The following is a 25,567-nucleotide window of genomic DNA, read 5'->3' as shown; positions in this document are numbered from 1 at the left end:
CGAGACTTTGTCCCAATCATGATAAGGCCACTAGCTGACACAAACTGCGAGATGGTTAAAAATTCATAACAAAACTTTAAAAATCAAAAAGCAAAAATCAATAAAAACCTCAGAATACGTAGTCATTCCAATCGCACGAATAAAGGTGAGAACATGGTCCTAAAGACTGCATTATTCCTCAAAACCTGATTAAGATCTTGAGGTAATTTTAAATGTTCTCTGTGATCTGATTATTCGGAGCATTCAAATCAGTGGCACTAGACAATGATCACAATTTGGACGGTTAGCGCCACGCACTCAATTAAAATTTGTTAGATTACAATGTGCGATGCCGATACGCAAGCGAATGTGGACTACTTCTTTTATGCGACTAGTGGGCGACGGACGTCTACCCATTGGTCAAAGCAGATTTTATTAAGTGAAACTAATTTTATTTTGCCTGGTTTGGATCTGCTTGCCAGTGAGAGCGCATCCGTTGGATAAAATGGTTACAGAAATCCGTGAACGGGAGAGAAAACTCCAGAGCAACACCAGTCAATGCGGCGTTCTTGGCTGCTGTGTTGGCACGGTCGTTTGCACGAATACCGACACTTAACTGCTTAAAGTAGAATCCGAAACCACTACTTGGATTTGTATTGAAGGTAACATAATTTAATTTATGTTCACATGGTTGCGTTGTGTCATTTCATACATGATTATTTTATTTTGGACCTTCACTTTTGAAACATCCTATATATACTTTTAAAAAATCCTTGTTAAGAGGCCCAATCACTGCGAAATTAAAATACTGCTAATTTTACAGTAACTATGTGATAAATAATGAAATTAAATCTTTAAGTTTTACGTCCCACGCTTATGCCGGTTAGGCTAAAGGAAACAGTGATGATGAGAGATGAGTGAAATGGTAGAATGAAGAAAGTGGGAGGAAACGGGAGAACCCCGAGAAAACCCACGAGCACGGTGTTTGTCCACCACAAAGTCCACACGGCACGAGCTGGGATCGAACCAGGGACCCCAAGCACCAGAGGTGAACGCTCTAACTATGTGATATCTTCAAATAGATAAAAAGATAATCGAAATGTGGAACAAGATCGCCCTAAACAATATTTTGACCGCTTTCACGAGTCACCTTAGTAGCTTTCCGTCTGCAGCCATTTATAAACGCGAAAATAAATGTCAATTTTCTAAATGGCTGGAAATCGAAAACAGAGAAATGAGTCGTATTAACGGTATCTCATGAAAAATAATATTGTCTAGGGAGCTCTTGTTCCACTTTTCGAATATATTTTATCTATTTTGAGATATCCCATAATTACTGTAAAATTAGTGGTATTTTAATTTCGCCGTGATGAGGCCTCTTGAAACTGGTCAGCCCAAGCTATAAGTAATGTTATTTATATTCCGATAAATTTCATTTTTTAAAAAATTTATTTACAAGAGTATTGTCCTTGAAACATAAAAGGAAAACACGCCCCTCTTCTCTCTCTCTTTGATATAAGTCTCTTTTGAGGGTTTTAGCGAAGTGGGTAGAAAGACACTCAGACTCTTATACCGGAATGAAGGTTATCAAAAGTTTAGCATTAAGTATATGAGTTAAATGGGGGATGTCTCTTCAATTGTTGTACGCTGCTTTGTTCTTCTATAGAAACAATTCAATTTTTTTGAATTCTTTTTTTCTTTCTTTTCCTTATCCTCAGCGAGTTATTTCTTCAAACTGGCAGAGACCAACCAGTCTGATGGATGCACTAAACAATGGAAAGAGACAAGCTTGGAATCAAATTATCTCTGTTTTCCTTCAAAGACAGATGGATCCTCTATGGTAAGAGGGAGGGGAGGGAAAGCGGAATAGAAAGAACGTTTTTTTTTTTTTTCTGCAATCAATAAAACATGGAGAATTTGAATTGCACTATCCTTCTTCCGTTTCAACTCTACCCGTGGAACCCTTGTAAATATGCTATGACTAAAATTGGAAATTCATGTTTTCTGGGAGAAAAAGATGGCCTGGGATATTGAGTGTGCCCGGCATTCAAGAATAATTGTTACAAGGAACACGTCCGCTAAAAGTAAATACAAAGTTTTTTTTTTATCTTCTATTTTTTTTTCTTTTCGGTAAGTTTTTATTTTTATTTTATTTTGGTAGTTGAGATTTAGTTTCTCTGTACGAAAAGAACCCTCAGAGAGACTATATATATATATATATATATATATATATATATATATATATATAAGTTGTGTGTATTCTTTCTTTTCAGAAAAACTTCTTTTGTTGAGAATGGTACAGTAGCAGGCAGCTCTTTCCATTTCTGGAAGATTCCATTTTTGCAAAACTTCTAGGGGGAAAGATATGTATTACAGAAGGAAAAAGTTTTTTTTTTTTTTTTTAAGTATTATAAAAATTTAGTCTACATCCTCATTCCTGACCTAATCGTACATTTTTCTTTCTACAGGGTGATTCTTATAGAACCAGCCCGATGAATTTACTAATAATTTCGTAGTTGACGTATTCCTACGTAAATATGTATACGCGGTAACCGATCAAAATTACGACATATTACCCCGTGAGCATTGTGAAGTCCAATAATATGTAGGTAGTGCCGGTGCCAGCATAATTCAAGAACTTAAAACGGCATCTCTTCCCCAACTGCATCATCTCTTAAGTCTACGGTAATCAATGCGTTCGCAACGCGTTTTCTATGGCTCATACGTACGCTTGGAATACGCTGACCATGTACTTACATGTGGATGGCTAATCACAATGTGCTACAAACGCGAAAGCAATAAAAACGCACAGAATAGGTTGGCTCGAGCGTATTTGGTGCGTTTCGGAACAACAAGCCGCCTCCTCTTTTGAAATCAGTAAAAGATGTCTAAAGGAAGGGGAAAAAAGAAAAGACATGTTGCCAAGCAAGACGATTTTAGCAAGAAACAGCTGCTTGGAAGATGCTTTATGCAGAATATTGGAACTCTGCTATTATAAAGTATGTGCGTGTATAACAAAAGAAAATTCACAAAAATTAGCTAACCACAGAAAAATCTATGTAACACAATAGGGTCATTTCCCGTGATTCGCATGAATGAGAATAAGGGTGTGGTAGTAAGGCCTGGGAACCCTGACTGGCTCAAAGTATGATTTATAACTCTGGCGAAAATAAAATCATCGAGTAGCCACCTAGGTTGCGTTCGCTGCGGGGGGTAACGGGTCGGAAACGCATCCTCGTTTAGCCATAGCCTAAATGATTGTGGCCCCCAAGATTCTCCTCCCACTTAAACAGCTCGAATTTTTTTCTCAGGTGTTTATTAAAGGATAGTCTGTCTAAGGAAACCATGTACAGCTGATAACAAGCTGACAGGCAGCTGAATAATTAGAAGGTAAGATTTATGCACGCGTAGTCCTGGGTTCTATTTGCATTATTTTTACGTCCTATCTCGTAGGTTGTGCATGGACCTACAGTTTAAGAATGAATCTGAATCTCCCTAATACGTTCAAATTCAAGCCTCTACCACAGTGGATCGAACCCGGAATCCACATTCTGTGCCATATAACTTAAAAGTTACATCGTTACTAACTTGTTCAAGACTACAGGGGAAAGCTATCACCAATCAGATAGTGCACACGTTCAACTGGGTGATGCGATCGTTTCCCGATACAATTCTTCGGCCATTCTACATTCGAATTTGCTACTTCTTAAGCTCACAGTCAGAATTTAGGGCGTAGTTTGCCCTCATGAGATTATTTGGGGGAGGGGGCAGAATTGTAAATTTATAGGAAGAAAGGAAATTTCGGGGAGAATGGTAAATTTATAGGGAGAAGGCAAATTTGGGAGAGAATGGTAAATTATAGGGAGAAAAATAAATTTAGGAGAGAATCGTAAATTTATAGAGAAAGGCAAATTTTCAGGAGAATGGTAATGCAAATTTTGCAGAGTGATAAATTTATAGAGAGAAAAGCAAATTAGGAGAAAATGGTAAATTTATACCAAGAAAGGTAAATTTGAAAAAGAATGATAAATTTATAGGGAGAAAGGCAGATTTAGGGAAGAAGAGTAAATTTGGGAGAGAATCGTAAACTTATAGAGAGAAAGTCAAATTTTTGGGAGAATTGTAAATTAATAGGGAGAATGCACATTTCGGAGAGACATAAATTTATAGCGAGAAAAGCAAATTAGGAGAAAATGGTAAATTTATACGGAGAAAGGCAAATATGTAAGTAGGGAGAAATTTGGTAAATTTATAGGAAGAAAGGCAAATTTGGGGAAGAAGAGTAAATTTATAGACAGAAAGGCAAACTTGGAAAAAATGGTAAATTTATAGGGAGAACGGCAAATCTCGGGGAGAATGGTAAATTTATAGAGAGAAAGGCGAATTTGAGAGAGAATAAAATATTTCAACGAAATATTTCCATTTTAAAAAGTTCATGAAATTATCCATTCCTAACGGGGAGGGCTAAATTTCAAAGCAACATGTAGGGAATTGATGTCATGCTTTCAAAGATATTGTTAATATTGTTAATGATAAACCTGGACACAGCGGTAAACCCGGATATTTTAACCATTGATGTTACGTTTGGAACAATTAGAGCACCCTTTCTATAGCCCTGACCTAGCCCCAGTGACTTTCACCTTTTTCCTGTTCTAAAGCAAAAAAAAAAAAAAATGACTAGCCATCATTATCTGGCATGTGATCATGTCAAAACTGCTGCTTCACGCTAGCTACGAGAACTTGACGCGGAGTTCTATGCAAGTGGTAAAGAAAACTTTATCTGTTATGATAAGCGGTTGAACAAATCTGTGGTTACATCGACGGCTATTGCTGAGTGCCCTGTATCATAAGGTGAGTTGATCTTCAAGCTGTATCTCACATATAAGCCATAATAGGCTTTGTAACCTTTTTTTCGATCATCCCTCGTAGATACTTAGAAGTATGCCAAGCCAACGATGTGGATTTATATTCCGGACAAACATATGAACAAACATCTATTTATATATATATATATATATATATATATATATATATATATATATATATATATATATATATATATATATATATATATATATATATATATATATATATATATATATATAAGATAGACGCCATATTATGTATAACATCTATCTGAGTGTTGTATTACCATAAACAGATTTCGAAATAAAACTTCCGTGATGCATGTTATCAAAGAAAACGGCTCTACTTACATAATTACGTTATATAAGAGAAATATCGTTATCATATCCCAGTTACTAATATTACATTTCCACTTTCTCTTACTACTTCGGTTTTTTTTTTCTATTCAAGGTTCAGCCTACTATGCACGAAACACTAAGATGTATGTATATGTTGGTGGAATCTGAATATTAACATCTTTCTCTCTCTCTCTGAATTATGCACGTTAATCATATTCGTGATTTCTTTCTCTTATTAAAATCAGAGTCTTGTGTTATTCATGGGCGTGTCCAGTTGCGAGCACTGGATTTTGAACAAAACGACATAAATTTAGTACGAAATTAAATGCAAAAACGCGCTAATTCCCCCCCGTCCCGATCAAAATTTGAGATGAGTGACGAATTTTTAAGTTTCACGAAGCTTTACGAACTTCAGAAATTTTTTTTATAACACAAATTGACTAAATATTCTAAGAATAAATTCCCTGTTTTTCCGTTCATGTTTAAAATATATACTACATTTAACTATCGTAAATTCACTGCTGGATGAAGGTCCCTCCAACACTTCTCTACACATCTATCTTAGGCATTTATTTTCCACATTCCTTGCAGTGCTTCTTGAAAGGTCATTTCCTAAGCTCTTTTGTCTCGTCTCTTGGTAGCCATCAAGAATTGCTTTTGTCAATCGGTCATTTACTCTTGTAGTATGTCCAACCCACTGCCTATTCAATGTTTTTATTTTCGTGATAATATCCGTTTCTCCTGTCTTCTTTCTGAGTCATGTGATTCTTCTTCTATCTTCGCGGGTGATATTTTTTGTTTGTCTGTTTGTTTATGTCTCCGATCCACAGTCAAAACAATTTTAATTTCAATCACAAACTCGCAGCACCACCCCACTGATATTTTGTTCATGAACTTAAGAGTCTTCATCCCGGCGAAATTAAAATACCGCTAATTTTACAGTAATTATGTGATATCTTCAAATAGATAAAAAAAAATAACTGAAATATGGAAGAAGAGCGCCCTAGACAATATTATTTTGCGTGAGGTACCGTTATCACAAGTTACCTAGTGGCTTTCCGTTTTCAGCTGTTTAGAAACGCGAAAATAAATGCCGATTTCCAAAATGGCTCGAAATCGAAAGCAGATAAGTGAGTCGTAATAACGGTTTCTCATGTAAAATGATATTGTCTAGGGCGCTCTTGTTCCACATTTCGATTATCTTTTATCTATTTGAAGATATCACATAATTACTGTAAAAATTAGCGGTATTTTAATTTCGCCGGGATGAAGACTCTTAAGAAGAATTGGTAAAACCTTATATTTCAGGAAGAAAAGGTGCCCACTTTGGACTAACCTTACTTAATCTGACGCTGATGCTATCAATCCAATATTACGCTCACTCAACTTATTCACACTCAATGCTCAAAGAAGGGTTAAACCTCCGAAACTCCCCCTTGCGTACGCCACTGCTCACGACATCAACTTCACGTTCATGTCATCAACCCAACCTCATACTCACATCCAGTCTGACATCACACCCACATCGACATTTTCGACATCACATTTACTTGATCTCACAGTCACATGATCTGGAACTCGTCCTCAATTTGTGAGGATCAAGTCAATTATGAGCATCGCCCTCATAGCTTCACAAGCACCTTTGGTGAGGAAACCTTTTGAGATTTTTTTTAAAAGACTTTATCGAAAAAAGAGGTAAGGATGAGTGGAAAGGTGCGCCGTATCTTGAATAATTGGCAGCATGTTTCTTCTATCTTCCCAATGTATGTCTAACGGAGTAACAAATATTCACAATAATTCACCCTAATTCAACAGATGGGCGTTGAAACTTCATCCAAACGATAAAATTATTCAAAAATCACATATTAATCCACGCCATCTTTGATATTTTATTTCGTTCATTATTGAGAGAGTATTATTGAATACATGTTCTCGAGGTACTTATAAAAAAAAAAGTGTTCTAAACAATGGATAAATGATTAAAAGGTACACGGATTCTTCTCTGAAGATTTATTAAATTTGTCTTTGAGTAACGTTTCAACACCTATCTCTTTAATTTGGCTCGATATTCATCTTAATATTATCGCTCCACCAGAAAATACATTGCAAACATAGAAGGAAGTGCTGCCATCTATTTAGAAAAAAATGAAATCTTTCAGTTTACGTCCCACAATTGTGCTGGCTAGGTTAAAGAAAATGGTGGTGATGAGAAATAAATGGAATGGTGAAATGAATAAAGTGAGACGAAGCGGGAGAACTCCGAGAAAACCCACGCACACGGTGTTTGTCCACCACAAAAATCCACTTGGCGCGACCGAACCAGGGACCCTCTACCACTGAGCCACCGTGGCCACCTATTTAGATTTTTTTTTTTTTTTTAACATCTTAATAAGCAGACTGAACTAGCGTTGTTTAAACAGAAAAGAAACAATTTCTGGTTTGCATAACGTTATTGATTTTCCAATGCCTTACCATATTGTAAGATCACTATTGTAAGATGTTGGAAAAACAACCATATAGCGTCTTGCCATCTCAACACAGAATACAAGATAAAACATAAGAGAAAAATTTATATATATAGTACACTAGTCAATCAAATTAGAGACACGTGCATCATCAGGTAGTGGACAGATTATGGACTGGAAAAACAGGATCATTAACCCCTGAAGCAATGGCAGAGGTACATTAGCCAGTGTTGAATTACGAAATGGTGTCGTCTGTTCTACAACTATTAAATTTTCTTTCAACAGTTCATCAACTTTCGGAATAGTTATTTACAACCTTCGCTCGCATGATTGAAATACATATTAATTTTCAACATATAATTCAAAATGAAGGAACACTAGAATGATTTATATATCGAAATTGTTGTTTGAATATCGAACGTAAAAGAAATACTTTTTTAAAAAAAAATAAAAACAAGGCTTTAAAACGTACTAAAAATGAAAAAATGTTTTTTTGATCATATGAACTTATTTAAGACACTGGTGTCTCCACAAAATATTATTTTTCTACAGTTCCTTTTTTTTTTAATACCTAAATTCAGTAATTAATTTAGCTCTCACTTATTGCCAATCTAATAAGAAAGAAACGTGCATTTCGACTGAGTGGCCCCGTGTAGCGTAGTTACTAACATTCTCACCTTTGATGGTGTTGGGGGGGGGGGGACACTCGACAGGCCAGTCATTCTCATTCCTCACTCACACCAGGCAAATGCCGGAATGGCACTTCACATAAGGGTCCCGCTTCCTTCCTTTCCCATTCCAGTCTTCCTTCTCAATTGCTGGGGAGTGTAGTCGCCGAGAGACGTCATACAAGGGCAAAGATCCCCTCAATGCTCATCTGGTCCCCTAAGTCTACTTTTTGGTTACAGCAGAAAGTTTATTCTTACTAGAACAGAATATTCTTTAGTGAACTTCTTTTAACGTTATACAAACATTCTATAATTACAGGGCCTGCTTTCATAATAGAGGTCTGCACGGGCTCGGGCCGTGAATTTTTAAATATACAACCATATTTCTCGGGCTTTTCGGGCCTAACTTTGTAAATATGCTGTACAACGATATATTTGCACCATTCCTTCTGGAGAACTTTTAAAGCACAACTGCAAAATTAAACCTCTAATTGCTGTAAATAGAAATACAATTTTGCGTTAATTATTTAAGTTTCTGTAATTCGGGCTTGTTTCGGGCTCATTTGATTATCACACGAGATCGGGCCTAAATGCTAAAACAGGGTGTCTACTAAAATTCCAAAATGAAATTTCGTGACTTTTTCGTGACCTTTTCTTTACCAAACCATAAAATTTCGTATCACTCTCAAGAGGGAATTTGGGTACGAATTAGGCCGAATTTTCATGCATGCGATAGAAGCATGCTTTGCTAGCGATTTGGTAGCGTCTAATGCCGACTAGAAACAATTTTGGTGGTGAATTTTGATGTTTTATTGAACAAAATTTTCCAGTCTGTACTTATATTAGTACACACAAAAAATCGTGACCCAAAAACAAATTTTCGTGACTTTTTCTTGACTTTTATGACCGTTTTCTGATTTCGTGACTTTTTTCGTGACTTTCGTGACCAATAGACACCCTGTAAAACATATTTCTGACTCGGGTCAGGCCTCACATTGTAAACTCACGGGCCGGGCCGGGCCCGGGCTAAAAGTTCCGGCCTGTGCAGACCTCTATTTCATAATGATTATGGATACTGTTATGTGTTTTTTATGAATATACAATATTTGGCATAATTTGAATTCAATTTGTCTTAAACTCGTCATATGCCTTCTTAGACCCTTGTCTGCAACCAAACACACATCTGAATGCTCCCCTCCCCCCAAAGTTAGAGAATCGACGCCCTTGACATCATGCCTCATACGCGACGAGCTAACATGGCGATAGACGCCAAAAGCCTAATCCTAACCGTAATCAAATATTATAGGCATAAGTACACTCACTTCTGGGGTTCGTTAGGGTCCCTCTTCTTCTTCTTCTTCTGAACCTTCGGTTTCTTCTGCATTTTGACGATTCCACTATCGGCAGGCTCCGGGGAAGGTCGTTTCATGCCAGCCATCTGAAAGAGAATGAATACAATATATATTCCGCACAAGAAGCAAATGCCATAATTCATTGAACTGTCAATAAGATTTCGTCAGAACGTTAAAAAAAAAGTATAAATTTAAGAGGCTAATGAATTAACAATAGCACGTCTCGTTGCATAAATAGTTTACAACTGTCTAATTTGTCTAGCTATTATAACATGTACTGAGTTAGCCATATAAAACTTTACAAATCACTAGTTATTATACAGTATAATCTTTGGAAACCGTGGAACGATATTTTTCTATCTAGCCTATATTATTTATTTATTTGGTATTAGTGCTGTATCGCCGGACCGCACGAAAATCGAAAAAAAAAAAAGTATCAAAATGTACTAAATAGGTAAATTAAGTTAGGTTAAGTTGGGTTAGGTTAGGTTAAACCTTCGAAATAGATGTGTGTCAACTGTTCCAATTTCGGGTAGAAAATAATGTACAATTGTGTTGAAATATACACGCTATTTCCACAGTGCCTTTCCCGCCACTCGTACATCACAATAAAGTGTACCTCTCCGCCAAATTGTCCCTTCCGCCTCCACATACAGTGCCGCTTACATCATCAAAAACAACCAAAACCAACCACTTTCTTAACTTCAACCGTTCCCCTCACCTGACTTTCATTCACTCTTCGTCACGAAACAAAATAAATTCTCTAATTTACCCGGTAAATTTCCTAAAATTGGTCCGGCGATATAGCACTTAACCCATTATTTTTTAAATTATTATACTCGGATAGATAAGAATGGAACAGTAAGAAATATTCCATTTTAAATTATAGATACTTAATAAATTTATTTTGCTTACAACTGTAACAGCAGTAGCACACATAGATTACAGAAATAAGTATGCAATTGCTTACTACGTATTTTTTTCCAGAACATTTAAATATGAACTCAATCTAATCATGGACTAACGGCTCTTCACCTTATTTCTCATTGGTCCATGAAACAAATCCTCCAGTGACGGCAAGTCCTTTAGAAATGGACAGTCGACAATGAGATAAGAGTTTTTAAGCCAATATAAATCGAGTTTATGTATAAAAAAAAAAAAATCATACAATAGGAATCATTCATTACTTTAATACGCCACTATTGTTAATCTATACATGAGAGATAAGAGCTCCCTCGTCACTATGTAGATAGTGTACATACACTCTGTCCAAAATGATTGTTGCATATCTATAATTGTATTTTTGTAAGAATATAATTTGATTATGATTTTGCAGAACACTTTTAATACTGATACTATGTATATAATCGGGAAACATGTATTTGTGGTAAATTTCATTCGAAAAGAATTATAAATACAAAAATTACAATGAGTAAAACAAAAGGTTTCTAAATGGACAAGAAAGTGTTATTTTCGTTTTATTGTTCTTATTTACTGCTCTTTTGACATGAAATCTGCCACATACATGTCTTTGCCGATTATACACATACTAACATTATAAGAAATACTGGGCGAATTCGTTACCAAATTATATTCCTACAACATATTTATAGATATGCGGCAATAATTTTGGGCATGAGTGTACGTGGCTGCGGCGTGGAAGACCCGGTTTAGATTTCCGGCGGGTGCTCATGCAGTTTGGATCTCATGTTAAGCTGTAAGTCTACGTCTCATACAGCTTCGCTGCTGAATAGCACGTTGAAGTCAGAACCAAATCAAATGAAAAACTAAATACATAATGAAATTTTAAAAACGACGATTTCTACCGAAGGCTTTAAAATATATATAATCAGTAAATGGTAGTCCTTTTCATAACTAGAGAACCGACAAATGGATAATGTCCAACATGAGAGAGGTTGTGGTACCAAGATATAATATGAAGTTAATATTGAGTGCGTTTGAGAACTGATTAAGTAAAATCTTGATAAACTGCCTATATTTGGCAGAATACATGACTTTTCAAATTTAAAAAGACGGGTGTATATCCTTTTCTGAAACGAAATTTTTGGTTACACACCCCATATTTATGTTCTTTAGCCTTAAGGAGATGGGTGTTTAATAAACTGAATGGTCATACAAGAATCGTAGCATGAGAATGTGGGAGGAAACAGTGGAATCCCGAGTAAACTCATCGACACTATATTCTCCATCACAAACTCACGTGGCCGGTCTGTGGGAGACCTGGGTTCGATTTCTGGTGGGAGCCATTATGGTTCGAATCCCGCATTAAGCTGTAGGTCCACGTCTTAATATAGCCTCGTTGCTGAAAAAGTCGCTAAACCCAAAATCAAACCAAATCAACAAACTCACGTGGCCGGGGATCAAGTCAGCGGCTCCTCGCACAAGACACCAACCCCACCCCCCAAATAAACATGATATATCCGGAAAGAGCATCATTTGTAAAATTGTACAGGAAAATGTGCATTAAAAAATAGAAAAAAAAATAGAACTTTTATTCTTACGCGTAGACTCTACGGAAAAATATATTTCATTCTCACAAACACAACCAAGCCAAAACTGCCCGGTGCCATATATATATTCCCCTACCCCCCTTTAAAAAAGTCACTGTAGCTTTACAGGACTTCATCAAACAAGGGTTAGGACTCATAATCAAGCAAAGGAAGATGTATATATATGAAGAGTCTAGTCTTGTGGGAAATTAAGAAAGATTTTGCCAAGAGTGGAGGAAGTTTTGTGTGAACAAAATAAATACTGCTGCGTTACAACAAGCACTCTATTTTTTTTTTTTTTTTAATCTTCAGGCTTACTATTATTATTATTCTTACATATTTTAGTTTGTAAACGATTTGCCCTTTGCGTGAGATGCATGTATTCCATGACAGACACTAATTTGTCAATAGCCTATTTAGTAACTCCACAATCGATCAACTATAAACTCTATGCAATTAGCATTGCATAATGCTTTCCAATGCCATGCGATTCTTATTTTTCTTGGACTGACTACTCTAGCATAATGTAAAGTTCTGGCTCTTTTACCCTATCTACTTGGCCAACAGAGCCGGAGTAGGGTGGTCAGTTCTTTTACTTGATGCTTCAAAAATATTCAGATCCACTCTTTCTTCTACTTTCAACGGTATGCATTTTCGGACACATGTTCAAAAAATATATATATATTTTTAAAGTTTTTTTTTCCTCATCTTGATCTACGGTACTCACCCTCAAATTTTTTAAACTGATAAACCAGGGGCGTCATTTCAGACTTCGCATGGGAGGGGGGGGGGCAAAAGTACCACCGACATAAGACTTTCACATTTTGTACTAGTATATCAGTAGACAATCGATTAAAGTATAATTTCTGAAACTCTTGGGGGGGGGGGAATCGCCCCCTCCTGCCCTCCCTAAATGACGCCCCTGTGATAAACCTATCATCACGTATAAGAAGATATGACTGTGGTCTCTGCTTTAATTAGATTGAGATTAATTTTCGCTTCCGTTATCAAAGACTACTTTTGTTAAGCCAGCATTCAGTTTGTATGCAACCCCCGTTTCAACCTGTTCACATACCAATCTTAAAACGAGAAATACGTCCGATTGCCACGTTACCTGTTTGAGATAGATCAAGTGAAAATAAAAGTGGGAGAGGGCGTAATTAATGCGTTTTGTCGTACCTTTTCTCCTACAATGTACGCAACTAGTGATCATACAGTCCAGTTTTATTAGATCTCGTTTCGTTTTTAATCAGCCGTCTCTCAATTCTTTGCCTGCTTTCTTTTTTTGAAAAATTTCCACAAAGAACAAAAATACAAGCGAGAGCGGATAGGAATTTGCAATTATCTTTTTTTTGTCCTTGCTTCTAAACGGCCATGTGGAATTCTCTAATTTATATATTTCTTTTTAATTCTCTTTAATTTATTTTCTACATTTGCGAAAAAAATAGAATTAATGTAATTATTAACGTCGGAACAATTAATTTCATACGCTTTCAATCTTCCTGAAACTTGATATAAAGCCTCTACAAAACATGGGTACCGTATATTCTTTTCTCTTCAACTTCAATGGGTTTGCTTTATTGCAACATAATGTTCTGATAAATAATAATACAGTAGGAAGTCGAAAATCCGAACAAGTGGGACCACCGGTAGTTGGGATTTTCAAATTGTTAGGATTTTCGAAAATGACAAAAAAAAAAAAAAAAAGCCATTTAGGCTTAAATATGCTGTACGGTAGGCTCTTTAATCGATATAGTGGTTACACAGGACATACAGTAATTACAATGACGTATCAACTCGTATACTAAATTACACTGTTCTTGTAATTCATACTTAAAACTTAACTTGGTATCAGCCTAAGGAAAAATAAAAATATGTATGACAAACAATCACATATGACTGAGCTTTTGTAAAAACAATGACTTCACACAAAGAAAATTGAATTAGTGTACTGTCACTAATTTCTAGGAGCCACGTTCAGATTTTTGACGTTCAGATTATCGACGTCCTACTGTATTACAATGTAAATCGATAAAGTATTTATTTTTATTTACGTACTTGTATATCTATGTATATAATAAAATAAATTATTTAACTGTACGTTTATTATTATTATTATTATTATTATTATTATTATTATTATTATTATTATTATTATTATTATTATTATTATTATTTTACGCTATATCTCGGTAACTATTCTGCTACCTTTTTTGAGGGACGAAAAATTCAACGAGAATTACATTTTCCTATAGAATACACCCTTGTTCTGATTTCCAAACCTCTGGTCCTCCGTCCTGTTGTTAAAAATTGCCCCCAGAACACTACGAAATCCTTCCTAACCACCACAAAGAAATAAGTAACAAGTAAATATGATATTACACAGCATAAGAACACTATTCCTATCTTTCTGTAATTCCGCCTATCGTTGCAGTATTGGCACTCTCTGAGTACATCTTCTTATTGCAAGTTCTTCAAGAAACCACTAAATATTAGTGTGTAACTTGTTGAGGACCAGGAATCGTGAATTAAACCATGAAAGTGGTGTGTTAGATAAGTACGGGATCAAATCATTCAATATGATATTCAATATGAATTTCCGTTCTATATACTTTTTTTTATATTTAGATTGTTGTTTTTCTTTCAGAGTCAGAAGTTTCAACACCTTTCGACGTTCCTCAATCTTATACTGTATATTTTTTTTAATATAATTTTATTTTTTCAGCCTTTTCTTTTCTTCTTTCTGAATCTGTCTTGATACTTCATGTCTTCCCTGGCTCTTCCATGAAGTTTGACTTTGGCACGTTTTGAAACATATCCCAAATGCATTTTCATTTTCCTGAGTCCTGACTTTCAAGGTCAGTGTGAACCCTGTAAGAAATTATCAGACATCTTTGCGGTTTGCCAACGATGGAGAAGGCGTTGACAGGCAGTACATACATATTGACTAGTCACACACAGCGGATGGTATTAAACGCCTTTCCTCTCGTTGGCAAAGATGTAAGGACGGCGTGGAAGATTATTTGTAGGCACCGTACTTCTTGCTGTTTGCTACGTACGCACCGTACTTTCCCTTATACCTTTGTACTTTTTTTTTTTTTTTTTTTTTTAAATATTAAACCTGATCAAGCAATACATTCATATGCACGTATCTCTCGACTGCTCTTTGCCATTAGCTCCTGAACACAGACACCATCTGTAGGTGGCATTGAGACTGAAAAGCATGTTATTGTGTCCTTCAAACGCATATAGTGGATTTCCAATGCTGCAGCTTCTTCTGCGGTTGTAGCAGAGTTGCCATCACTTGCAAAGTAACCCTCGTATAATCTACAGATTTTATTTCAAATTCGTAGCGGGTGCGTTGTTGAAAAAAAAAAAAATTGAGAATCGCGAAGATTAGAAAACATCATCGTCGCTGTAATACACCAAAAAAACTATCTTGAATGAATTACAATTGCACTTTTGAAAAAACGGACGATAGGGAAACATACCCTCCTTCATAACACGACACACTGTGTATGTGTAACAAGCTAAATGATATAGATTGTTTAGTTTACCCAGTGGCATTACTATTTTTTTTTCTTTCTTAAAGGAGAGAAGTAACTCGGTTTACAGCTACTCAGTCACTTTGTCTTCCAGGAGAGAAAATCTGACATATTTACCGGATAAGGCTGCCACATCCTTGGTGCTCAGAATGCATTAGGATAATGATATCTCCCTCTGAAATAGGGAAGAAATGGAAGGAAACAGGGGTAGGAGGAGTTTTTCTGAAGTGACTTCTGGGACAGGAGTTTGAGAAATATACGGACTATGCATTATTCAGTGATAAAATAGAGGTTTCTTTTCTTTCTCTTTTCAATAGTTAAAAAAGTTCTTTTCTCCTTCTATTTTAGTTTTTTTTTTTTAAATCTAGCTGAAGTTCTTTCTCTCAGCATGCATTCACTTTTGAATTTCCGATTAACTTCTATTTCTTTTCTCTCTCTGATAGAAAGAATTTGGTAAGCGATCCCGTCATGTTAGAACATGTTGCCTACACCGTATTCATATAGTAGTTTTGTTCAGTGTCAGACTGGGTGGTATAGGGCCCCGACAGGAACGTCACTTGGAGGGCCCCATCTTCCCTTCCCATGTAGCATATAGGAACTTCACAAAGTATTACAATACGTATTTATACAATATAATGCTGGGGCCCCATTCTTCATATTGTTGAAATATATTCTCACTAGGCCCCAAACATGGCTTAATATTAGTTTCATTCCAATAATGGGACCGCCAAGACTATATTCAATGTTGGGAGCAACCGAACTCTGGGAACGGAACAAAGTTCGAGTAACTATGCTCGAACACAGCAGACATGGTTTATCTTACTTCTCATGTTATTCAGTATTCATATATATAGGGCCCTGGCAGGGATCCCTGCCCTCCTGCCCTGGCCAGTCCAAGCCTGGTTTTGTTATTTCACTTGACATGATATGACTTGTATGCGTACGGTACGCACAGATATAATCAGGAAAAACAGGAAATCATAATTATTTTCCTGGATACCTCTACGCATACCATGCCGTGTCCTGTAAAATAAAGAAACTATTATGTAAAAAGTGTAAGGAACATGTTCTAACATATCAGATAAAGTCCTTTTTATAGGCGAAAATTTTGAGCGATTTTGAATAGGAAGGATACACCTAACACAGCAATACAAAAAACAGAAGTTCTGTGCAACGGATACCAGGGTATGGGTTCGATGTATTTTGTGACAGAATCCAAATTTCGAAACCCCAGGGTTGGATTCGATGTATTCTGTTACACAGAATCCAAATTTCGAAACCCCAAGGTTGGATTCGATGTATTTTGTTACACAGAATCCAAATTTCGAAACCCCAGGGTTGGATTCGATGTATTCTGTTACACAGAATCCAAATTTCGAAACCCCAGGGTTGGATTCGATGTATTCTGTTACACAGAATATAAAATTTCGAAACCCCAGGGTTGGATTCGATGTATTTTGTTACACAGAATCCAAATTTCGAAACCCCAAGGTTGGATTCGATGTATTTTGTTACACAAAATCCAAATTTCGAAACCCCAGGGTTGGATTCGATGTATTCTGTTACACAGAATCCAAATTTCGAAACCCCAGGGTTGGATTCGATGTATTCTGTTACACAGAATCCAAATTTCGAAACCCCAGGGTTGGATTCGAAGTATTCTGTTACACAGAATCCAAATTTCGAAACCTCAGGGTTGGATTCGATGTATTTTGTTACACAGAATTCAACTTTCGAAGCCCCAGGACGATTGACCGTGTCAATTTTGTTTTATGGGCAAAAAACGTGTCCTCCCTATCCAAAATCACTCAAATTTTTCGCCCATTAAAAAACTGACAAGGTTAATTGTCCTGGGTTTTGAAAGTTGGATACTGTGTAACAAAATACGTCGAATCCATACACCCTGGGGTCCAGTACACAGAACTTCTATTTTTTGTGTATAGCTGTGTTGTTGTTATTTTGCAGAATGTATTTTCTGTGCTAAATAGAGCTGGGAATATTCCGACTTTAAGCAAGACAGGGACTGAGTTCAAGTGAGACAGAGTTCGACATCAAGCGAGGCAGAGAGTTGGTTCAAGTGATACATAGTCCGATTTCAAGCAAGACAGAGACTGAGTTCAAGTGAGACAGAGTCCGATTTCAAGCGAGACAGAAATTGAGTTCAACCGAGACAGAGCCCGACTTCAAGCTAGACAGAGCCTGAGTTCAAGTGAAACAGAGTCCAACTTCAAGCGAGGCACAGACTGGATTTAAGTGAGACAGAGTCCAACTTCAAGCGAGGCAGAGACTGGGTTTAAGTGAGATCGAGTCCGACTTCAACCTAGACAGAGCCTGAGTTCAAGTGAAACAGAGTCCAACTTCAAGCGAGGCAGAGACTGGGTTTAAGTGAGACCGAGTCCGACTTCAAGCTAGACAGAGCCTGAGTTCAAGTGAAACAGAGTCCAACTTCAAGCGAGGCAGAGACTGGGTTTAAGTGAGACCGAGTCCGACTTCAAGCTAGACAGAGCCTGAGTTCAAGTGAAACAGAGTGCAACTTCAAGCGAGGCAGAGACTGGGTTTAAGTGAGACAGAGTCCGACTTCAAGCGAGGCAGACACTGGGTTCAAGTGAGACAGAATCAGACTTCAAGCGAGGCAGAGCCTGAGTTCAAGTGAAACAGAGTCCAACTTCAAGCGAGGCAAAGACTGAGTTCAAGTGAGTCAGAGTCCAACTTCAAGCGAGGTAGAGACTAAGTTCAAGTGAGACAGAGCCCGATTTCAAGCGAGACAAAGACTGAGTTCGAGTAAGACAGAGTCCGACTTCAAATGAGGCAGAGCCCCAATGACGCTAGTAAGTGCAAGACAGAGCCTGAGCCTGCACGAGCCCGAGTAAGCTCTGATTGTAAACTGGACATCTCTGCAATCGTTTAAATAAATGTTACTAGATGATGGTTCACTATCTCTACATTTCAAGAATGAATTAGAGATGATAAACGTGTTACTTTTCCTGAGTGGCACTAATTATTTTCTCTTTTGCAAGGAGCATGAAACAACTGCCCTACTCACGAGGTTGTCTTAGTGCACATAATTTATTGAGAAGTAGTATAGATATTGAGTGCAGGGTGCGAAATCCTGAGAATATGGGTAGTAAAAACTCTCTCACTTATTTTTTTTAAATAAAAACTCCTTCCACTTATAAGTTACTGAAGGTAAATAAAATGGCAACTGAGGGGTATTATCAAGGAACTTTATAACCTTGTATACACTTGCATTTTCCTCAAAATAATTTTACTTTCGTAATAGTTATTAGCAATTTAAGCATTTCTTTTCTTTTATCTTTTTTTTGAATAAAGATGATCGGCAGATTAAAGTTTAATAATTATGGGTATTCAAATTTGTGAATGTTCTACGTCGAAGCATTTCAGTGCCAAGAGGTTTTTTTTTTTTTTTTTTTCACTCCTGCTCCTTACTCTATTTTTCCATTTCCGCATCCCGGAGAAGAGGATAGACTGTTCTTACCCATTTAACAATGTGGTATTAGCACTTGGGAGAATGAGCCATGCATTAGGTCAAAGTAACAGCAGAGAATATTGCAGAGTTTGGCTATAAAAACTTGTAATCTACGACTAACGCCTCTTTAATTAATGCACTTTCTACCCCTATCAAATTGTTTTATTTTACCAGCATTAAAAATTTAAAATTATCAGGTTTATTCAACAATAGAGAGTTCGAATAATACGAGACTTATTGAAAAGAATGAAAATAAATAGAAGAAGAACGCAAATGAAAAGTAAACATTAAGAAACAAGAGATATTATTATGCATTATAAAATACAATACGAAAAAGAAAGTAGCATATTTCTTGAACACGAAATTTAAACAAAGAAAACTCTTCTCAAATATTCTCTTCCCCTATCTCTCTTTATTTTTCACGTTTTTACTTAATCTTATCGAAACGAAGAAAGATGAACGTAAAAGGACCGAGAAGAAGGGTGGAGGTTTCAAGAAGACAGGAGAAAATAAATAAAAAAAGAAGCCTTCTCATTTATTTCGAGAATATTGCATCAGTTTTATTACAATTTTCATAACAAGTTTCGGGGGCTAGCACAGGGAGTTCTATATTACATACGGTAGTCCTTCTTCCCTTTTTCAGTGACAGTCAGCCCCTTGTGTGGTGAATAGAGAAAGCTTTGTCATTTCATACAAAGACCATTACATGCTTCAGCGAGCCTGTTGTTGCTTGCATTTCGCCAATGTTTTCAAATTTTACAGACATTATTTTTCACAGACCATTTGATTTCTTCGTGGTTTAAAAGATGGGAAGCCTTTATTTTTTTTCTTCCATCTTTTGGGTATGCATACAAACGGCATGTTTAAGCCTTTTTTTGGAGTCATTCTCAATTTGTATTTTATGCATACAACTCACCAGTAATATTTTTTATCTGGTGCTTTCTCTTTTTTCTTTTCTTTCAACTTTCATCTTTGGCTAAGATATAAAAATTGTAGTACATTCATGGAGGGCATGGAGAGAAGAAAATAGGGCCTTTAGGAATACACATAAATGATATTATAAAATTCTTTTAAAAAATATGAGTCATTCCACTATCACAAACTAATGCACTGTATTGCCACCATATACAGTAATGTAAAATAATTTTGTCAGTTTTATTTAAAAAGCACACACTTTTCCTGAAGAAAATTAAAGTATGTTGTGAATTTGGCTTAAATTTAACAAGTCATAAATACTTTTCATTTATACCAATGATAGACAAATAGTAGGACCGCGAGTAGTTTCATCTGGCCTGGAAATAAAAGTGAAAAACAGTATATTTCTACTTTTCTTCTGCTTGTGTAACTGTATGCGTAACAGGAAGAATATTGTTGGCCATTACAATATCCTTTAAGAGTCCCTATTACTGCGAAATTAAAATACCGCTAATTTTACAATAATTATGTCATATCTTCAAATAGATAAAAGATAATCGAAAAGCGGATCAAGACCTCCCTAGACAATATTATTTTGCATGAGGTACCATTATCACGAGTCACCTAGTAGCTTTCAGTATGCAGTTATTTAGAAACGCGAAAATAAATGCCGATTTTCTAAATGGCTGGAAACTGAAAGCAGATAAATGAGCCTTGATAACGGTATCTCACGCAAAATAATATTGTCTAGGGAGGTCTTGTTCCACTTTTCGATTATATTTTATCTATTTGAAGATATCACACAATTACTGTAAAATTAGCGGTATTTTAATTTCGCAGTGATGAGGCCTCTTAAGCGCCCAAGAGGGGACCACAAATTTGGCCAATTTTTTGTCTCAGTTTTTCTAACGTAAATTACATTTATTTTCAGGACGGTTCCATATAAGGCAAGATATCTTTTCACTGAATTGGTCTAGAAGCATAATTCTGTGTTCTATAAGCTTCCCAACGATGTATCAATCATTACTCTGTGATAATTAGGGGGATCACCTGAACCGCCAACGCGAAGGTCTGCAACAGCCCTTTGAAAATGATATACAGGGTATTTTTATAAGAATTTCGTTCTGAAATTTTATCTCGCTTTGTATTACAGCAATGGCTACCATTTAAATGTCGTTTATTTTAGCTTTGGAACTGATTGCTTAAAATAAAAGTAAAATCTGACCAAAAACCAAATCACTTTTAATAAATAACAGTGTTACAGTTTTGATGGTGATGAGAGGTTACGCGCTTACCACACCATCAACAAGCTAAAAGTAATCCGGCTGATCATAGCCCTTTGTGACGTATCGCCAGGGAGTTTTTTTTTTTTTTTTTTAATCCAGCAGTGATATATCAGTTACTCTACGATGATTGATAATACTCACAAGTAAACCTTACGTTTGGGTGAATCGAGTTGCTGACTGAGACACATATGAGAAAGTAGTACTAAATGTGGTCAGTATTTCAGTGAAGTTTTAGGTGCGAAGCTCCAGGGGTTTAGGAGATACAGCTACCAGAACATCACATGAAAGTACAGAATAGTCTTCATACAGTTGGAGGTAAAAGCTCTGTAAGACCTCTTGTAACGACAAAAGGTGCATAACAAATATATGGGTATATATTAGGACTAGGGGGAAGTCATATAGTAAGGGTATACCTGACGGCGGCCATCTTGAAATCCGCCATTTTGAATTAAGGTTAAGTTTTTAAAATAGGAATAGGGTCATGTGATACATGATTTAAGACTCAAATTTAATCAGAAGAACAATGGTGACGTTAATTTTGATTTACGCGCAATTGGTAAAAGTTACAGGGAAATTAAATATTGTTGCTGCATATGTATTAGTCCTTTACCCCACCTTGTAAATTTTGTTTTAATGATAATAATTAAATAAAAAGCAGATGGATAAATATTAGGTCTATGGTAAGAGTTGCCTTGTTGACGGCTTTGTTAAATCCGTCATTTTGAATCAGACAAAAGTTTTAACAAAACGCATAACAGTGACACCTTATTAATAGCAAATTTTACCATAAATCCAACGGTATAACCATTTTTGCTTTATCATTAACCAGCATTTGTTATCGCATAAACAAGTTGCTAATTTAAATAAAAATGACCAAAGTGGAACTGAGTCATAATTGAACTTGGGTCTTTGGTGTTTTCCAGAAAAGTCCTCAATTAGTACAATCAATATGTAATTCAGAAAAGAGTGCATGACTTGCACAAATGCTTTGCTCACAGTGAGCACACCTGACACAGGCAATCGAGTTACACTTGACACATTTGTCGTTAACAATTCCGTCAAAGCAGTAGTCGTAAGAAGCGATCCATTTAACTTTGTGCTGGTTAATGATAAAGCAAAAATTGTTAAAAATGGTTATGGTAAAATTTGCTATTAATAAGGTCTCACTGTTATGCGTTTTGTTTAAAACTTTTGTCTGATTCAAAATGGCGGATTTGAACATGGCCGCCATCAATGCAACTCTTACCATAGACCTAATATTTATCCACCTGCTTTTTATTTAATTATTATCATTAAAACAAAATTTACAAGGTGGGGTAAAGAACTAATACATATGCTGCAACAATATTTAATTTCCCTGTAACTTTTTACCAATTGCGCGTAAATCAAAATTAACGGCACCATTGTTCTTCTGATTAAATTTGAGTCTTAAATCATGTATCACATGACCCTATTCCTATTTTAAAAACTTAAGCTTGATTCAAAATGGCGGATTTCAAGATGGCCGCCGTCAGATATACCCTTACTATATGACTTCCCCCTAGTCCTAATATGTACCCATATATTTGTTATGCACCTTTTGTCGTTACAAGAGGTCTTACAGAGCTTTTACCTCCAACTGTATGAAGACTATTCTGTACTTCCATGTGATGTTCTGGTAGCTGTATCTCCTAAACCCCTGGAGCTTCGCACCTAAAACTTCACTGAAATACTAATCACATTTAGTACTACTTTTTCATGTGTGTCTCAGTCAGCAACTCGATTCACCCAAACGTAAGGTTTACTTGTCAGATAATATTAGAAATCCGTTTTGTTATTCGGATACTATCAATCCGTTTGTTATTCATTATCCAGATAAATTCAGGCATCCGCTTTGTTAATCACCTATCGTATACTATCAGTTGTCCGCTTTATTATCAATTATCTGGATACTATGTGAATAATATGCTTGGTAGCCTTGAAATATTTGAAACAAATACATATGTACTTACTTTCTTCTATAATGCAGAGAACTTTAGTTCGGGGCTAGGTATTTGGCATTTGTTGGTTTTCGAATCGTAAGAAAAGATGGCAACCAAACTTTCTGATCTGAAATTTCGCGCCCTATAGTAATACTAATATAAAATTAAGTTTTTTTTATATATAATTATTTTAAAAATATAAGTACACTGGTTGATATAGCTATAAATGCTAAAGCATTGTATTTTACATACATGAATATGGATTCTGTTTCGAAGGGGCAAGAGCAGCGTTGTCCGTAGAATATTGGCTAATAAAAGTTGCTCCACTTGAAAATACTTTGAGAAACTTTGCTCTAGGCTAAAGGAGGCGATGAAAAATAAATGGAAACATAGGCGAAAGAACAATATATGATTCGAACATGCGACTAGCTAGTTTAACGCCTTATAGGCGCTCGATTACGCCAGCCTGCCTGCAACTCAAGACACGTTTTACTTGTATATAACTCCCACACAAAAGGACACAAAACTGAAACTCACCATAGCAGTATGAGGCGTACTATCGTCACTATCTTCACTGGTAGTCTCTTGACCCGGTGGGCTGTTTCCCTGGGGAGAGCGACCATACTGTGGTGCTGCCATCCCCTGGTGACCCATCATCATCTGCGAATGTTGTTGTTGTTGCTGCTGCTGTTGTTGTTGAGGTTGTTGCTGCTGTTGTTGTTGCATCATCATCATCTGGGAACCCTGTTGGCCCGGTCCTGCCATGGTGTACGTTGGTTGTTGACTGCTATATGATGAACTGAAAAAGACCAAAAAAAATCATTTATATTACATTATATTTTTAGTACTTTCACTTATATTAGGCCTTAATGATAGAACGTACACGCCTACGTCCTTCCGAAAGAGCCTTTCGGAAGGACTTTTGTACAGAGTCGCCGTCCTGCCATGACCAACATGATTTTTCTGCGCTACAACTATTGTGCTGCCAAAATGTCTTGATCCATGGCAAAAATACGAACTAAAGCTCACACTCTCACACACCCACGCGCTGAGCCAATAAGGGTTCAGCTGTTGCTAAGCGAGAGAAAGGGAGTGGACTTTCTTCAGCCGATAGCAGCACTTGGAACGGAAGACTAGGCGTCAAGTCAATGTGGTATATCTATAGAGTTCATGCTCTTTCCACCACGAGAACTTTCCGTCTTGCTGAAGTACACAAAGTACTTTCATTTATAGATGAACATGGTAGGACTTTTAGGGCGTTACGTCCTACCGGAAGGACGCTGTACGTTCTATCATTAAGTAGGCGCAAGAGGTCAGTCGTTTCATTTAACGAAGTATATTTGCTTTCAAACTTCCCGCATCCAGTAACATCCTATCTTGGATCGCCTTTTTGAACTAAATATTAAATGTTCTACTGCACCATGTGCATGTCATAGGAAGAAATGACCTTATACAAGGTGACACAGAATCACGGGAATTTTTGAAATGCGTATTGACCGCGTATTGGCACCACTGCGGGACAATGACCTTGAGCAAGTAAATACTTCGCCATTTTTGTAACCATATTTAAATAACCGGAATGTTAAGTCAAAATTATAATAAAACATAATTATAATTTTAACTAACGCCTCTGCTTTTTTCCAATTTAAACACTGCTAATAGGCCTATGTTTTTTATGTCAATCACTTTTCTGTTGATCGAAATTTATTCCAAGAACAAATAACCCAGATGATTAACAGCTAGATACAGAATTCAAAAGTTTATAGAATTGTTACACAGGTGGCGAGAGCACAAAGTAAGTAATAACGATTACTAAGTGGAGTTATGGACTGAAAAACATATTTATTCAGGTAAAATTAATTGCTTCAACAATTTTACAAAATCACTGACAATAATACTATTACTAATGCATAATGGTTGCACACTAACGCCTCTGTACGCCAACTCTATGAAATACTTGAGAACTGCGAATCATAGCCCAAATAACGTTGTGAATTTGAGACCCAAATGAGCTAAATATATATATATAAGGTAGCGTGAACTAAACCCTACCTGACGCTGATTCCCATGGAATGTTCTGGTAGTCCTGACATGTACATTGGCGGAGGATAACCAGGTTCACTCATTGCTAAGCTATCTGTAGTGGTCTGACTCATAGCTTGTGAGCACGCAAGGGACATCTGCAAGAAAATATA

The 25,567-nt window shown here is 36.4% G+C and overlaps 1 protein-coding gene across 6 annotated transcripts in view; it reads right to left on the bottom strand.

Annotated features, from left to right (window-relative positions):
• Positions 1 to 25,567, bottom strand: part of LOC145674975 (TOX high mobility group box family member 3-like) — a 515,956-nt gene that overhangs the window by 48,438 nt on the left and 441,951 nt on the right. For all 6 annotated transcript variants that reach the window (XM_081745294.1, XM_081745297.1, XM_081745295.1 and 3 more), the window contains exons 4-6: positions 25,425 to 25,552; positions 23,910 to 24,171; positions 9,639 to 9,754 (exon numbers count right to left, since the gene is read on the bottom strand). In XM_081745294.1, the coding sequence (XP_081601420.1) occupies positions 9,639 to 9,754; positions 23,910 to 24,171; positions 25,425 to 25,552 (506 nt within the window). The remainder of the gene's footprint in view (positions 1 to 9,638; positions 9,755 to 23,909; positions 24,172 to 25,424; positions 25,553 to 25,567) is intronic.

This window comes from Thermobia domestica, chromosome 18, assembly GCF_964235325.1.
Source record: "Thermobia domestica chromosome 18, izTheDome1.hap1.1, whole genome shotgun sequence".
NCBI lineage: Eukaryota > Metazoa > Arthropoda > Insecta > Zygentoma > Lepismatidae > Thermobia > Thermobia domestica.
The sequence above is the reverse complement of the archived record's forward strand: the minus strand, read 5'-3'. Positions and strand labels throughout refer to the sequence as shown.